Source organism: Sorex fumeus, unplaced genomic scaffold (assembly GCF_029834395.1).
Source record: "Sorex fumeus unplaced genomic scaffold, SorFum_2.1 ptg000044l, whole genome shotgun sequence".
Taxonomy (NCBI): Eukaryota; Metazoa; Chordata; class Mammalia; order Eulipotyphla; family Soricidae; genus Sorex; species Sorex fumeus.
In genome coordinates this window covers 60,510,255-60,528,084 of record NW_026606101.1, presented here as the reverse complement: position 1 = coordinate 60,528,084, position 17,830 = coordinate 60,510,255, and the positions used below count along the sequence as shown (strand labels likewise).

The following is a 17,830-nucleotide window of genomic DNA, read 5'->3' as shown; positions in this document are numbered from 1 at the left end:
ACCCAAAAAGCAAACAAACAAAAAAAGCTAACAAATTATACTCTACATACACACCAGATTAGTCAATCAGCATATCTAAAGCAAAAACTCTCTTTTGAATAGAGAGATTAAAACTTTTGATTGCTTGAGGAGAGAAAAGCAAGTGCTCAGATGGGGAAAACCAGACACCGAGTTCAAGCTTAAGAACGATACACTACAGTATGGGTAAAATTCTGATAATCTTCAAATGAACAAACACAAGAAGTACAGAAAATATATAAAATTAATGGCAGTCGGGATAAGAGTGATAGTACTAGGATAGTACAGTGGGTAGGATGCTTGCCTTGCACATGGCAGACCCAGATTCGATCCCCAGCACTCATATGGTCCCCCAAGCCTGCCAGGAGAGATCTGTGAGCACAGAGCCAGAAGTAAGCACTGCTAGGTGTGGCCCCCAAACAAACAAAAAACGTATAACAGCCAAAATAATAACATCAATAATAACAAATTCTTAAAAATGACACAGATTTCATTAGGAAGATAACCCATGCAAAAGGAGATGGTTAAATTAAGATACAACTGCAAAGATGTCAAGGTAAATTTTTGTATAACCTGCATGAAGTGTATAAAGCCTATGGTTAAAGTGTACAAAGCCTTGGGTTACAAAGCCATGGCAAAATTTGCAGAAGAGATAAACGGAAGGATCCAGGAAGACAGCTCCACAGGCTGAGTGCGTGCTCGGGATACAGGAGCCCTGAGTTCGATCCCTGGCACTGGCAGGAAAGACTGAGCCAGAAGCTGCCCCTGAGCACTGCTGGGTGTGGCCCAAGAACAGAATCAAAACACCAACTGAAGGTAATAGCTTGCTCTGAAAGGGATTTGCATGACTATTCTTAAAAATGATGCACTTAAGGCTATTAAAGATATTCTCAAGTATGATTCTTAAAAAAATAGTATTTGAAAGGTGATTTTTACATAAAATATTAGACACATGCTACAAAAGTTCCAACTGTCATTACTCCAAAACAAGAACCTGAAAATAGACAAACTGTTTCTTTCTATATCTGCATTTTCTGATTACTTCAGTAAGGGCAACCAGGACCAACACTTTGATACATACGTAAGTCATATCTTGATGAAACAAGGCCTACATTAGTCTACAGAAATACAATTTATGCATTAAGTAAAATATAAAGAAAAGGCAAAATGAAGGAAGACTTAAAAAGAGCATGAAGAAAACTATCTCTTAGATTAGCTCTTCTCAAGATACTTAACAAATAATTTACCATCCTAAAAAATATAACTGGTTAGACAGACAACAACATAAGTTTAAATTTTGTACAAAGACATACTTCTATTTCCTGTTTACTAAGTGTTGGGGGGTGTGGATGAGCCAAGGCTACAAGGCTACAATAAATCATGGCCTTATCAATCTATACTTTAGTATTTCATTATAATTCTTTGAATAAAGTCTCTCTTAGAAAAGGTCAAATACTCACCAATGTTTTGGTGTAACCTGGCTCAGACTGATCACCTCATCAAGGATTTCATTTTTAGCTTTTTCGAATAGTTCGTTCTAGGCAATAAAGATAGAGGTTAGTGTAATTTTGAGAGTTAACTAAAGGCCTCTAACAGATTAGCAGGTGAAGATTAAGTTTGAAGCAACTATGACCATGGTTTCTTTCTTAAGAATGTACCAGTATTCAGAGAAGGTCAAAAAAAATGATGAACTGCCTGCTTATTCCCTCAATTCTAAATGTAGTTTTTTACAAAACATTTTCTTTTCAGATAAGATTTTCACATAGCAACGTTGTACTAACGTATCAACACACTTCAAATGATACTCAAGTCAGAGAAAGCAACATTCAGTCCCATGACAGTCTGAAGTTTTACACGAACTTAGTAAAACCTTTGAAGAAATCGTTTCTAAATACTTGTCTTAACAGCCTATGTTTCCAAATTATTTTTAAATAATCATAATAAAGATTTTAATTATAGAAGAGAACAACGCTCTGAGAACTATATCTCACAGGTCTAAATTATTTATGGTTAAAACAAAAACAATTTTGATTACCCAATTTCTCTCATAAACTGAAATTCGTTGGGTTAAACATGAAATATAAGCAAAACACATGAAGTACATAGACATTACCCGGTCGAGTTCTCGGAGGCGAGGGTAGTTATTCTTCCACTCCGTTTCAAGGTTAAAACGCGTTGCTGGGGAAGAAAGACAGACGCTCAAGTTTAAAGATTCCCACTCTTTCTTGAAGCAGTGGTTGAGTGCTGTCATTGGCTAAATTTCTGGGTGTTCCCCTAGCACGCTGGGTTTCAAATCTCTCAGAATTCCGCCTCTTGGTCAGAGCTCTCTACACTCTGTGACTCTCGCTCCTCCACATCCAAGCCCCCAAATACACATGGAAGCAGCTGAGTCCAGCCGCCGGGAGCAGGCATGCTAGCATCACACCAACAGGGTCAAATTCTGAGTTCTTTTCTGTTGCTGTAGGAAACTGGGTGTGTCATTGGCTAAGTTCACTCGCTGCATTGTTTCCTTTTCAGTAATAGGGGCATAATCGTCAATCACACTCAGAGAGTTGCGGCAGAAATATCTAGTATAACTAGGTAGGATGTCCAAATGTAAAAAAAAAAAAAAAGGTGCATGTTCATCAAGTAACACTATGGAAGCAAATTCATAGATGAGGAAGAGTAGGGCTCAGGAGGAGTGGATGCCAGGGGCGCACGGAGGCTCGGCACCCCACAGCTGCTCTCTCTCCCCTCAGATGGGGGTGCTGAGTCCTCGATAGTATAGTATAGTGGGACCTTTGTCCCAAATGCTCCTGCAAACTACCCGTACGTCCAAACTTCACAGGTGGCTCCAAGGAACATTTTCTTTGAATTGGGAAATTCTACACTTACAGTAGCGCAAAATGGCATTCATCCAAATTTCTATGAATTATCTAGTAGTAAACTAACAGAATGATTCAAGAAGAGGAGTACTGGGTCCAACTGATGCTAACAAAATGTTTAAATTTGCTTCGTTTAAAAATCCTACTTACCTTTGAAACTATCAGCTTGTTGTTCAACTGACTCTCGTACCATTTTCCAGAAACAGTCTGAAACAGCAAGACTTAAATTTCTTGTAGTCACTTGGTGTGCTTTCAGCATGCTTGTCCTATAAAAAGCAAAATTGGGAAAAAAAGGGAGAATGCTACTACTACCATATTTGAAGATTAAGAATGATTTTTCAGAACAAGAACAGTCACACACATACATACCAGCACCATCCAATAACACTTTCTGTGATGAAGCAATCATTTAGTGTCTGGGTTATCCAATATGGTTACCAGTTACACAGGGTTACTTAACTTTGTTTGTAATATGTGACTGAATCACTGAGGAATGAATTTCAATCTTGCTCAATGTTAAATAATTTATATTTGACAAGTGCATAAAGTTAGTGACTACACTACCACACTAAATAGTACAATTTTACACACTTATCAGCTACCCTTACAATAGACAAATCAATATTCTTTGTAAGAACCATCTTGATATTTTATTTGATTAATCTAGAAGCAAACACACTTTTCCATTTCAAGAAACCCTCTACGTATAAATTTTTAATATGATCCAATTATCCTTTAGCTTTTTCCCTTGTCTCTCAATATTTTACCTTCCATTTCTATAAATATCTTTTTAGTGATTCTTGATAGTCCTACCCCTTATCTCATCTTCCCTTAATACTCTAAGAGAAACATGTATACAATATTCAAAACTGAGTTATGACTTTAAAAATCATTTTTATAATTTAATATACATTTTCATTATGTTTGTACACATCCCAAACAGCAGTTTAATTACAGTATTTACTGTCACATGTGATGATTACTCCTAATTATGACTAAGTAGCTTAAGAACTTGTTTTGGAATAAACGTTAGAGGGGCTATAGTGATAATACAGTGGGTGGACACTTGCCTTGCACACAACCAACCCGGGTTTGATTCCCGGCATCACGTATGGTCCCCTGTGTCCCACCAGGAGTGATCCCCGAGTGCAGAGTAAACCCTGAGCACCGTTGGGTGTGGTCAAAAAACAAAACAAAAACCAAAAAACCCCAATGTTGGAAAATCAATTATTAAACTAATAACAATACAACAAATGTTTAGATGCAAACAGTTTGAAGGAAACTCTCACTGTAAAATCCTTCAATATTCAAAGAAGACACTTACTTGAGGAGCTTTGAATTCTGAAAAAATTCTTCTTCATACTCTCTTATAGCTTCAATGCTTTCAGAGCTGCTTCCTAGGGAGAGGTGACTGTAAATTTTCATCCTTATATTTGGGGAAAAACTAAAATTCAATTATAATAATCAATAGTACCCATGCATTCATACCTTTTCCTGTAACAACAGCAAAATAACCTAGAGCTTTCATTGGGAAAAGCTTTCCTTCAATTATCTGCTGGATCTATATTTAAAAGGAGAAAAATAAATGTGAGCTAGAGCCTTATGTAATTCTTTAAAAGTCTAATATACAATTAGAAATAACAAATGTACGCTTAGTCTGTAAATGTTTAAATGCTCATGTTTACTTTAAAATATATTGATCAGTACAAGAGCATTAAAATATATTTCAAATTCTATTAAAAATAGATTTTACTATACTGAAAAGGTATTATCAAAATAGAAGGTCTGAAAATGCAAACAAGGAGAGGGCTGGAGGGCTGGGCTGGGCTGCAAGTAGGATCCCTTGGCTCCTACTGTTTCCAAAGGACTAGGGATGTTCCCCATCCAAGCACTGCTGGGAGCAGATCCCAGAAAATATTTTAAATTGAAACTTGGAATGATATGCAGCGCTTTGGAGCATGACTTCAGTTTAAAGTTCAGTTCTGCTCTTTACTAGCTAGAAGGGTTTAAGTTCAGCTTCTGTAAGAGGCTGAGATGCCAACAGCACTGGGCAGTTAGGCTATAAACAGCTACTACTGTCTTCCTGTGTTCTTCAATTTTTCTAAATTCTTATCAAATTGCACTGTTTATAATTACTTTCTTACTTTGAAATATTTGGACCCAGCAGTTCTCAATTCTCTTGAAAAATCCTTTCCCAAACATAACAAAAACACTGGAAAAACTGTACTTTGTCCCTAGAAAAATTTGCATTTATATACAAAGATGGATCACAAAAACATGTAAGAATTTCTCCTCCTAATCCTCCCTGGATGGGAGAAGCATGCTGAAAGTAGACTCTAGACCAAACATGATTGGTGGTCAAGGGGCCACCCATTGCCTCTTTTGCAAACCACAACACCCAACAGGAGAGAGAGAACAAAAGGGAATGTCCTGCCACAGAGGCAGAGAGGGATGGGGGGACTGGGGGGTGGGAGGGATACTGGGATCCATGGTGGTGGGAAATGGGCACTGGTGGAGGGATGGTATTTGATCATTGTATAATTGAAACTCAAGCACAAAAATTTGTAAGTCTACAACTGTACCTCATGGTGTCTCACTAATAAAAATAAAAAATAAATAAATAAAATAAAAAAAGAATTTCTCCTCCTAGAAGCCCACTCAGATTAATACAGATAATAAAAATGCATCCTCTGAAGTTGATGCTCTGGAGAAGGATGGAGTGTTTAAATATTGCATACATGAAACCCGAACATTACCAATACGATAATTCACAAATTAAAAAAGTAATAAATAAACCCATGGCACCAGAGAGATAGTCCAGGGGTTAAGACACTTTCATTTGCCTGCCATGTAGTACCATAAGCAGTCCCTTGGGCACCTCCAGGAATCATGCTGGAGCACAGAGTCAGACACAAACCCTGAGCACCACCAGGTGTGTCCCCCAAATAAAACAAACGAAGAAAGGAACCCTACTCTAAGATAATACACATCTCTAAGTCAATACTAAATCTTCGGCATAAAAAAAATCTTCAATTAATATTGTATTAGAGACGGAAATGAAAGAGAGACATGAAATCACAGAATTTGCCACCATCGCTCCTCTACCTCTTTCCCTCCAGCACCCCCCCCCCCCCCCCCAATTTGGCTTTACAATAAGGCTACGTGAAAATCACAAAGATTGAGCAGAAAAGAGCCAACTCAGAAGGACCAGGCCCCACTGCCCCCAGACAGGCCGGCTTGCTCTGCTGGCATCTGGCATTCCAAAGTTGTTGAACCAATCAACATTCTGCCAATAGTTTTCTCCAAACACTGGTTGTTCTGATGTGTGCCAGTCTCACTAGTGTAAAGTGTTATCACACTGTTGTTCTGATCTGCATTTACTGTTGTTAAGTGATACAAAACATTTTTTCATATACATATGAGCCACCAGTATGTTGTTTTTAAGGAAGTGTATGCTCATCTCGTCTTCCCAATTTTTGATTGGGGTTGATTTTTTTGTTTTTAGTTCTACAAGTGCTTTAAATATCTTGGACATCAGCCCTTCCCAATAGCCAAAGTCTATACATAACCCAAGTATCCAAGAATAGACTGGATAAAGAAGTGGTTTATATACACAATGAAATACTACTCAGCTATAAAATAAAAAGGTGAAATCCTTATGGATAGAACTAGAAGGGATCATGCTGAGGAGAGACATAAATTCAGAATAATCTCTCTCATAAGTGGCCCCATACTGAGTCAATATCACCGGGGTACCCCAGATGGAGCAGGTGCAGTCTCTCTGCCTACTCCAGATGGAAACCCGGTGACCAAGAGCTTCAACAAGCAAGGCCCAGGTATGTGGGTCAGGACTAAATCTCCATGCCTCGTAGCGGCAGAGGACCTGGGCTGCCCCTCCCTGGGTACCCACCCACCCAGGCTGGCTGTCATGCCCACAATTTGCCTCCAGGCGCCATTTTAGCACACTTAGCTTTGGCCCAAAGACTCCCAATTGAATCCCAAAATGGATTAGTGCCATAGAGAGATGTCTCTGGAACCCAACCATTTAAAATCTAGAAATTTACATTTACAATCATGGCCACGAGAGTGCTCATGATATTCAAAATGAGCAATGGAAAGTAAATTATCTAGCGTCTGCCCCTAGCAGGTAGGCTTGAACAGTGGTGGGAAAATTCGAGCAAAACATAATGCTCAAAATTAGAGAGAGAGTATTGGGGAGACTGTCTGCCACAGAGGCAGGGTAAGGACTGGGATGTGTGTGTGTGTAGGGGGAGGATGCTGGGAACATGGGTGGTGGAGGGGATGGGTGTTGTTCCATCATTATATGGCTGAATCTCAAACATGAAAGCTTTGTAACTCTATCTCACGGTGATACAATAAAATAAAAAAGTGATGTGGAGTTCATGCGCAATTCAATCAACTTAATCAACGGCTGAACAAATAGCAGTACTCCTACATTATTGAAAAAACAAAAAATCTCTCTCATATGTAATATATAAAGAAACATAAGTCAGCACACGCCCCAAGGCAAGGGAAACTGAACTTAGCTGGTGCAGGGTGGGTGGAGGTAGGTGGGGACACTGAGACGGTGGTGGAGGGAGGACTCTGGTGGAGGGTGCAGTGTTGGAACACTTGCATGTATGTAACTCTAGCATTAACAATAGTGAAACTCACGGTGCCTCAAATGAGACTGAAAAACAAACCCAAACACCCTTAGGAACTCAGTCTAATGAGTTGGTGCTCAACTTGGTGCTCAAGGGATTACATGTGCCTTTGTTTTTGGCTTTTGGACCACACCTGACAATGTTCAGGGCTTATTCCTGGGTCTTCTCTCAGGAATTTATCCTGGCAGTGCTCGGGGGACCCCATGGGATACCAGGGATTGAACCCAGTTCAGACACGTGCAAGGCAAAACATCCTCCCTGATGTGCTATGGCTCGGGCACTGCTACACATGTCTTAGACGCTCTTTTGAGAGAAGGTTCTGGGAAATGTAAACCTGGGTTACCCCAGACTTCTTAGCCCCTTTCCCGTTGTAACTGCCTTAGTATACTATCATCAGGTCGGAGCAATAGCACAGTGGGTAGGGCGTTTGTCTTATACGCAGGTAACATGGCTGAGCTGGGTTGGATTCCTCTGCCCCTCTCGAAGAAGAGCCCGGCAAGCTACCGACAGGTATCTCGCCCGCATGGCAAATCCTGGCAAGCTACCCATGACGTATTCGATATGCCAAACACAGTAACAATTGTCACAATGGAGACATTACTGGGCCCGCTCGAGCAAATCAATGAACAATGGGAGGACAGTGACAGTGACAGTGATACTATCATTGTAGGCAATCTTAGGTACAAGGATGAGTATCTATACCTTCTGCAGTGGCAGAAGGTATAGATACTTAAGTCTAAGGTTGTTGTATGGGGAATAGAGTTATGATAATACACACAACAGCCACATGCTTATTATACTTTTGTGCAAGCACTATTTCAATAAATAGTTAACTTATTAAACATCCCCAACTTCTTGAGATTATAGCACTAATATCATATCCTGGGAGCCTAAAGCACTAAAAAGTTAAATAATTTTCCCTAGGTTACAGGGTTAGCAAAATGCTCAAGCAAGATTTTAAACCAAATAATTTTCCTTCACAATTAAGTAAAAAATACTCCCGTAAGTCGAGACTTGGATTTCACAAGGAATTTGCTTTATAAAGAAGTCACTGCTGTTGCTGGGGCTTCTATACAGAATCTCTTCTCTCCCCAGGAAGAAAGTGTCCTCACCCTGCTTGGACTAGCCACATTTTTCTCCGCTAGGTCTACTTTGGTCAAAACAAATATCGTCCTTCTTCCATGAGGATCCATCTGACTGACCAAGTCTGTGACAATGCTGCGCTCAGCATCCACAGATCCATCTGAAAGAGATTGAGAAATGACACCAGAATAATTGTGAAGGGGATTCTTAAAACTTCCGCAAGAGATACCCTTGTGTTAATTTCACTGGAAGAAAATAATTCCTAGCACACTTATTTCCATAATGAAGAGAAACTATACATTAAAATTTCTATGACATCTACAGTGAAATTTATGAATGAAGTTTCAGCTTCAATTCTATTTACTAGTATAATGAGTGAGAGGTCAAAATATTTACATTACGTATTTATGAAACATGACACTTAGGGAAAGTCTGAATTGTTAAGAGAAGGAAATAAATTAAAAATCTTTTCTTTTTGTTTGACTGTAGGATAACACTGTTTTGTCCTTCCTCAAGTAGCTTAGGTTTATCGGGTCACACCCATCTAAGGACACTAAACTTGTATTGTAAGCAATGTCCTTTCTGTATGGACACAGGAAGACAGTTAATATTATGCTTTGTAACTTGGGAGTTGATTGACTCCGAATAATATTTACTCCTGGGCATCTGCTTTCTCCATTCAGTTGCCCTTTGTTCCTAGCACCCCAAAAGCAGGGTCCCGACGAGGGACTGAATAGACCCAGGGCAAGCTGTGAGCTACCCTGGCATCGAAATGGGCCAGGCCAAAGCCCCACGATACTCAACCATAAGTTGAGGGCATGATCATGGACATTTGACCAGAGGTAAAGTGTGGCATGGAGGGCATTTGCCTTGCACAGTTGACCCAGGTTAGATTCCCAACACCATACACGGTCCCCTGAGCCTGCCAGAACTGATCCCTAAGTGCAGAGACAGGAGTAAGCCCTGATCACTGTTGGGCGTGGCCCAAACACCAAAAGAAAAAAACAACATCATTTTGTTGTAAATTCAAGACTTACCTTGAATACACAGTATGATTGCATTCGGATTCTGCATATAAGCTTTGCTAATGCTGAAAATGGTTTCTTTTGTGTCAGGAGCCATGCCTGCAGTCACAGTCTGGGGGAAAAAAGTTTAAATAAAATCACTATAAATGTTTTCTCCAACAGGATTAAGAGAAAAGACCTATTCCGTATGTATATACTTACATTAATCACACCTGGTAAGTCAACAAGTACCATCCGCTGTAGTCCGGGGCCTTTGACATTTAAGGATATTGTCTGCTCAAAAAAAAAACAAAAAAAAAAGAAAAGAAAAAAAGGGAAAAAAGAAAGAAAGAAAGAAAGAAAGAATGAATGAATGAATGAAAAAGAAACAATTTTGGACAGGAGTTAGAAATCTTTTGCTAATACATTTGCTGATGACATTGTTTTAATAACACCAAACATCAGCCAAGCGGCACAAATGCTGGCCGACTTTGACCATGAGTGTGGAAAGGTAGGACTACAGCTGAATCTTACGAAGACAATGTTTATGAGAAACAGCCTTGTTCCTGACGCCCCATTCACTCTCAATGGAACGACCATCTCCGAATGCAACAGCTATGTGTACCTAGGTCGAGAGGTCAACATGAGAAATGACCTGGCACCCGAGCTGCACAGGAGGAAGAGAGCGGCTTGGAACGCCTTCAAGAACGTCGAAGAAATAGCTAAGAGGACGAAGAACCTCCGGCTCCGGGCACATCTCTTTGATTCCACTGTTCTTCCTGCATTAACATATGCCTCAGAGACCTGGGCCCTACGCAAACAAGATGAGAACGCCATTCAGGTCTCCCAAAGAAAAATAGAAAGAGCTATGCTTGGAATAACACGTTTCACTCAAATGAGAGAACGAATCCGGAGTTCTGACATCCGTCGACGATCAAGGATCAGGGACGCTGTCTCATATGCCAAGGTGTCGAAAATCAGATGGGCTGGTCACGTAATGAGATTTAAAGACGACCGTTGGACTAGAGCTGTTACTGATTGGATTCCACGGGATGTCAAGAGACCGCGTGGCCGCCCACCTACCAGATGGTCAGACTTCTTTGTCAAGATCATGAACGATCGGTTTGAGGCCCTCCATGTTCCCGGAGCGAAGAGATGCCATTGGGCTACACTAGCACGCGACAGGGACAAATGGAGACGTTACTGGCGCCCGCTCGAGCAAATCGACGACTAACGGGAAGTTAAGTGATTATTAAGTGATTCAGAAAATTCTGTATCTCATCTATTTGTGCTCGGAGAAAGAAGCCATTATTTTTCTGATTCTAAAACAAATTATCCTAAAAATAATGGGGCCCAAGACATAGTACAACAGGCAAGGGGCTTGCCTTGCACACGGCCAATCCAAGTTCGATCCCTGACATCCCACATGGTCCCCTGAGCACAGTAAGGAGTAATTCCTGAGTACAGAGTCAGGAGTAACCCCTGAGTATCACTGAGTGTGTCCCCCAAACAACAACAAATAATAAAAGTAATTGTTCTAAAAATATTATTTGGAATACTAAAAAAATCTTTATCTTAGGCCGATAGTACAGTGAGTAAGGTGTTTGCCTTACACGCACACAGTCGACCCAGGTTCCATCCCCAGCATCCCATATCATGCCCCCTTAGTATCACTAGTAGTGATTCCTGAGCGCAGAGACAAGAGAAAGCCCTGAATTCACCAGATGCATCCCCAAACAAAACAAATAATGACAATACTGGGTTTCCATTAAACATGCTAAAACGAATTACAAGACTTACCTCAGAGCTCACTGTACAGCCTTCTTTCACGCTTTTCCTCATTCGGAGTTCTATTTCATGCCTTAGTGCCGCAAGCTAGTATAAGGAAAACAACAAATACACTGTTTCTTTCTTATAAGCTTACAGAGATTGTGATTATACACATGAATCCTACACGAGTTCTACTTACATCTTCCTCCTTGGTAAGATCAAACTCCCGAGAGCTATCCTTGAACAGGGCCACATGGTGAGGGCCTTCACTCAGAGTCACCTGAGAGGAACACAACGTCAAGATATCAGGACACATTTGCAATTTGTGTTCATGCACATGGTTTGTACAGGGCCACTGCAATGCACAAATCTGGATGCCACCCTCACACTGTAAATTACATTAATCGCAGTTATTAATCACATTAACTAACTGTGATTACCAGTTAACGGTAATTAATCACATTAATTTCGATCAGTGGTAATTACCAATTAATGACATTAATGACTTTGCAAATTACTCTATAATTATCCAATTTTATTTTAAAAATATAACTCCTTTTGGCATTATAAATTAGGAGCACCCCTAGGGGCTGTCAACAGTGACACAGAAATCACAGTCCTTTGCAGTGCATGCTGGTCATTTCTCAAAGAACTGCTGGCTACTTTATCATCTTCCATGACATAAAACGCTGCTGCTCCAAAGACCAGAATGCCACCAGGTCACGACCCACAATTTATGACATTTGGTTTTAGACTTTCCTATATCCTGGGAGAAACTGACATGAAGGTAAGGGGTGAGTGTGACAAAACCTAGAGTGATCTGTAAGAAAGGTACAAATGTGGGAATTTTCACCCGTGGCATGACAGTCAAGCAAGAAATAATAACTCATATATCAACAATGAGGGTTTAATGAGAACTTCTAAACTGACCACAAGCCAGTTGGAATAGTGGTGGGTTCATGCAGTGAATTCTGCAGCTATATTCCCTCAGGACACTGCTGATTTCACAGCAGAGAAAAGTATAAAACCTGCAGCATTCTTACAGCTTAAGGCAACGAAATCAGCATTCAGATTTCTCAGCAACCATAATTTAAAGTAATAATTTTTTTAAAAGGTAATAAAGTAGTAAGAAAACTGAAGCTGTCTTATGTGTCTGGTCCATGCTCTGCCTTCTGTGGGAACAGTTAACTGAGAACAAAATAGAGTTCACAATGTTTTCACAATCGTTTTTAGAGCGTAACATGGGGGTGTGGTCAGTTCATTTTCCCACCCAAATTAGAAATGTCTCAGAATCAATAAGCAAACCAGATCTGCTAAGTGTGGGACAATCACAAAATACAGAGCAAAGAAAAAGCAGCTAGGTTCATACAACATGACTGGACTCACAGCTGACTCAGACAGTGCACTCGAGGGACTACACCAAGGTGCCTCAAACTCCTCTTCACTCCATTTATGCAGTGCTTTCGGAGATCTCAACATTGTCTCATTTTCTATCACCACTGTGGCCTTATTCTTGATTATTTTAATTTGTATTCTCACAAATGAAGTAATTTGTATTTCATTTTAATGTTAACCAACTGAACATTAAAATGAAAGAACAACACCCGAAAATGCAATCATAGTGAAGTACTAACACTGAAGCCCACAGACCTTCATGGGGATCTCAGTACGATTCTGCAATCCGAGGGCTTCCCAGTCTTCATGACCTACTCCTGGTGTCGCCTAGAAGATTTCCAATTCTCCTCTTGCCTCATTCATCAATTCTTCTCCCTCTCCCCTCTCATTCCACCCAGGAAACAGAAACTATCGGAAGGAAACTTCAACCTATTCTACTTGTCTCCATGGGTAAGTTCAATAATCAATCCTCAATCTTCATCTTCACTGGTTTATTTGGCCTTTTTCATCACCCCTTCCTCTGGATGGTTTTCCTTTTGTTATTAGGTTTTGGGCCACCCCAGCAGTGCTTACTCCTGGCTCTGTATTCAGGGATCACTTCTGGTGTGCTCAGGGAACTATAAGGGGTGCCGGACACTTTCTTACCTTTACTGGAGAACGAGTCATCATCTCGCCCGAGCCTCTCGGGAATATTCGTGCCTGAGCAATCATCTCCAGCACGCTGGTTTTCCCAGCACTCTGATCTCCAACCACAACCACCTTATCAAAACATAAGTAACATTTATTCAGCATTTTATACCAACTCAAATTTAAATAAAATAAGCGAGTATTACTGAGATTTTGTTCAGCCTTTAAAATTCACCTACAATTAAGAAAGAATGGCATGCTATGTACAAAGAGTTGGAAAACTCAAACCAAGACTATTCAACCTGGCTAGGTCATTGCTCAGATTTAAAGAGGAATAAAAAAAAAAGCTTTATCACATGAACAACATTTAAAGAAACTGTTGCCACTAAAACAGTTCTCCAAGAAGTACGTTAAGGACTTTCATAAAAGGAAAAAGAAAATCCACTAATAAGTAGTAAGACCCTAAAAGTCATAAATTGTGGAAGAAGAACTGTCACTATTTTCAAATTCACTCTTATTTCCAGTCCGTTTACTTAGAAAAGTTTTCATTTCAGATACCCTATTTTTCATTTATATTTGGTTCTTTGCAGGTCTTATTTTTCTGTTGAAATAACATTTTTATTAGCATATTTTCATTCCATCACTAGTGTAATAATAACAATAACAGATTTTAGTAGTATTTTGTTCATTCAAATCAAAGTTAGCCTATATTGATTTTCTACTCTTTTTTCATTTCTAATTTTTTGGGGGTTCTGGGGTCCCACCCAGAAATGCTGAGGACTTACTCTGGCTCTGCACTCAGCAATCACTCCTGGTGGGGCTTGAGGGACCGTGGGTTCAGTAAGCACCTGATCTACTCTACTAATCCCTATCCCAATTTTCTCCTCTTCTTAAAAATATATCATGTTGTTCCAATACTATTCTTGAATGATTTTAGACTGTGTCTGAGATATTTCTATATATGCTATTCTGAGTCTTCAGATTCTCTTTCATTTCTCTGAAAAAAATGGTGCTTTCTTTATTTTCAGTTCTTAACTCAGACTCACTACAAAGTCTGTCTCTTGGGTAGAGTTCAAATTTCTACTTAACCTTCCCTGGGATACTATACTCTGACCAGTGTATGTGTAACTTAGGGTTCAGATATTTAGACAGAGGTTAAATAAAAAATCTGTTATAATGTTCTCATCACCTTTGCTTTCTAACTCTGCTAAGTACTCACTACTTTAAATTTTCAGGAGCCCTTGTCTCAAACTCTGTTCTCATTTTCTAAAGTCAGAAAGATACTCAGCTTTCAGTTGGAGTATTAGCCATACAGGTGTTGAATGTGACCCGGCCTCCGGCCAGAAACTATAGAAAGAAAAGTTTTACAGAATACACAGTTACTCTGCAAGAGTACTAAGGTAATGTGAACTTATTATACCATAGAAGTGGGCTTACAATTAAAAATGAAATTCCTTTATAGTGCTTAAGAACCATTAGACCTGACACTTCTATCATATCTTGCTCTACTCTCCATTTTATCAGTTTACGAGCCACACTAACCTACTATAAACAATATAGCTAGATCACTTTTAGGATTTTTTTTTGCTTAATTTTTTTCTGCATGGTATTTCTGATTTTAACTCATAACCTGTTATGAACATTTTCATTAGATTATCAATTTATATGTCGTAAAAATAATACAAACTTAAAATTTATCAGCCAAATAATTTTCAGAATAATCATCCATGGAAAGAATGACTGACACATCACATATAGTAAAAATGTAAACAGCAAAACAGTACTTGGGGGAATTGGGGAGCTGGAGAGATAGTACAGTGGGCGGGGTGTTTGCCTTGCACAGATCAGACCTGAGTTTGATCCCTGGCATCCCATAAGGTCCCCTGAGCACTACCAGGAGTAATTCCTGAGTGCAGAGCCAGGAATAGTTCCTGAGCATCACTGAATGTGGTCCAAAACCAAACAAACCAAAAAACTCCCAAAGAGTAATTGGATGTTTACAGTCAAATTTTCATAAAAACATGTGCTAAACTATTTCTAAAACTTGATTATCAATGTTACAAAAATATTTTCCATAGCTAATTTACTCTTAAAAGCATTTTCCATTCTTATGGTTAAATTTCTCTCCTGTGGACAGAGAACTATGACAGGAGGTATGCCACTAACTCCAGTTCAAATTTCTGGCATCACATATGGTCCATAGAGCCAGGAGCACTGACAAACCCTTCCCTAACACCCTTTCAAAAAAATTTTCACTCCCATACCTAATTTAATTCCTTGTTCAGGCATTTTAGAGTCATGGTTATTATGATTCCATCATACCAAATATCTGACAGCTATCCTTTGTTATGTAGCACTAGCACTATAGCACTATCCTCCTGTTGTTCACTGATTTGCTCGAGCCAGTAACATCTCCATTGTGAGACTTGTTACTGTTTTTGGCATATCAAATACGCCACGGGGAGCTTTCAAGGCTCTGCCGTGTGGGCGGGATACTCTAGGTAGCTTGCTGGGCTCTCCCAGAGGACAGAGGAATTGAACCTGGGTCGGCCGCATGCAAGGCAGATGCCCTACCCACTGTGCTAACACTCCAGGCCAGTATGACAATAATATTTGTAAATGATCACACTGGAGAAGAAACTGAGTGTTGAAAGTAGGTAAAGAGATATCCATGATAACCTTTCAGTACCTGTATTGCAAACCACAATGCCCAAAAAGGGTGGTGGGGGAGGAGGAAGGAGGAGGAGGAAGGAGGAGAAGAAGAGGAAAGAAGAGGGAGAAGAAGAGGGAAACTGGGGACACTGGTGCTGGTGGAGGGATAAGTGTTGAAACACCGTATCACAGAAATCCAATTATGAACAGCCTTCTAAGTGTCTATCTCACAATGATTCAATAAAAAATATCAAATGGGGGGGAAAAAACAATCATTTTTTAATTTTTTTGGTCATACCCAGCAATGCACAAGGGTTACTCCTGGCTCTGCATTCAGGAATTACACCTGGCAGTGCTTAGGGGACCATATGGGATGCTGGGAATTGAACCCAGGTCGGCCGCATGCAAGGCAAACGCCCTATCTGCTGTGCTATCGCTCCCGCCCCAAAAAGTCATTTCTTAAGGAGCAACAGTATAGTGGATAGGGCACTTGCTCTGCTAGTTGCTGATTTAGGTACAATTCCTGGCATCCCATGTGGTTCACTGAGCCCCGCCAGGAGTGATCCCAGAGCACAGAGTCAAGTCTGAGCACCACTGGGTGTGGCGTTCAAACTAAAAATGAAATAAAAACAAAGTTAGTCTTCATTTCTTCCCTCCGCTCCCCGATCCCCACCACTAATCTATCTTCTGACTGCTCTGTGGCCCTCAGGAACACAGTCCCCATCCTCCTTCTATGCCATATCCTTAAGAGTAGCCCAATTTTTTGTTTCCTGAGCCTCTGAAACTCTTTCCTGCCCCAGGGCCTGGACCGCCCTCCTGTTGAGCTGGTTCTGGTTCCCTCACACCCTGCGTCAGGCTTGCCGGGACCCATGATGGGATTGTAGTACCTGCTGTTTCACTCCCAGTGCTAACCACCAGCCTGACAGTTTACTCTGCTCGTGTAACAAGATGATTAAATGCGACTCCTGAGTCTGGCGGTGCTCAGTGGTTAGTGCCAGCTTGGTGTTTGGGAGTCATGCCCAATGGTGCTTGGGGGACCCATGTCAGGGATCAAACCCATGTCTCCTGTATGCACAGCAGGTGCTCCGACCTGCTGCCATATTTCTCCAGCCTCTGAAGCAACTCTTTCCCTCTCCATGGGTTCCCTAGCTCCAAGAACTTGCGAGAGGGGGTGAATTTCAAAGCAGCCCCATTTACCATGTATAAGTCAGTGATGAGCAGTGCTTTTGCGGCTGTTATACTCTCTGCACTTGGGGCCTCTAGAAGGATGGAAGGAAGGGAGGGAGAGAACTTCATCTGGAGATGCTCACTGAAACCCTCTCCTGCCTTTGATTTCATCCTAGTGACAAGGGCTGAGCATGCCAGGAATCTTGGCTGGTGGTTGCCACCGGCTCAGAGAGCCTGAAAGCAAGCCATGGCGGTTGGAGCTATGTACCTGACAGCAGAGCTAGCCGGACGGGGTGCTTGGAGCCCCAAACCCACACGCCCTCTAGTTGCTGGCAAAACTTTTCTTTTTCTGCAAGCTGGTTAGAAGGAAGTGGGGGAGAAGGGAGGGGGAAGACAGCCATTCCCCCTGGTCAGAGAGATGAAAGCAGCTTCTCCAAGAGGCAGAAAAGGGCCAGTGGAGGGAAGAAGCTCCCAAGGCAATGGCATCCCAGCGACCTGCACCTCACCATTTCTCTCCCCCTCCCCCCACTTAAACCCCAGAAATCGGGGGAGGGGCATGTGGAGAGGGGAAAGGACCGCCCCCTCA

At 40.9% G+C, this 17,830-nt stretch overlaps 1 protein-coding gene across 4 annotated transcripts in view; it reads right to left on the bottom strand.

The window, feature by feature from the left end:
- OPA1 (OPA1 mitochondrial dynamin like GTPase) overlaps positions 1-17,830 on the bottom strand; it is a 101,611-nt gene that overhangs the window by 45,292 nt on the left and 38,489 nt on the right. For all 4 annotated transcript variants that reach the window (XM_056121962.1, XM_056121964.1, XM_056121963.1 and 1 more), the window contains 11 exons: positions 13,444-13,557; positions 11,603-11,683; positions 11,434-11,508; positions 9,856-9,927; positions 9,667-9,766; positions 8,659-8,789; positions 4,371-4,443; positions 4,207-4,279; positions 3,033-3,148; positions 2,132-2,196; positions 1,479-1,555 (listed from right to left, as the gene is read on the bottom strand). In XM_056121962.1, the coding sequence (XP_055977937.1) occupies positions 1,479-1,555; positions 2,132-2,196; positions 3,033-3,148; positions 4,207-4,279; positions 4,371-4,443; positions 8,659-8,789; positions 9,667-9,766; positions 9,856-9,927; positions 11,434-11,508; positions 11,603-11,683; positions 13,444-13,557 (977 nt within the window). The remainder of the gene's footprint in view (positions 1-1,478; positions 1,556-2,131; positions 2,197-3,032; positions 3,149-4,206; positions 4,280-4,370; positions 4,444-8,658; positions 8,790-9,666; positions 9,767-9,855; positions 9,928-11,433; positions 11,509-11,602; positions 11,684-13,443; positions 13,558-17,830) is intronic.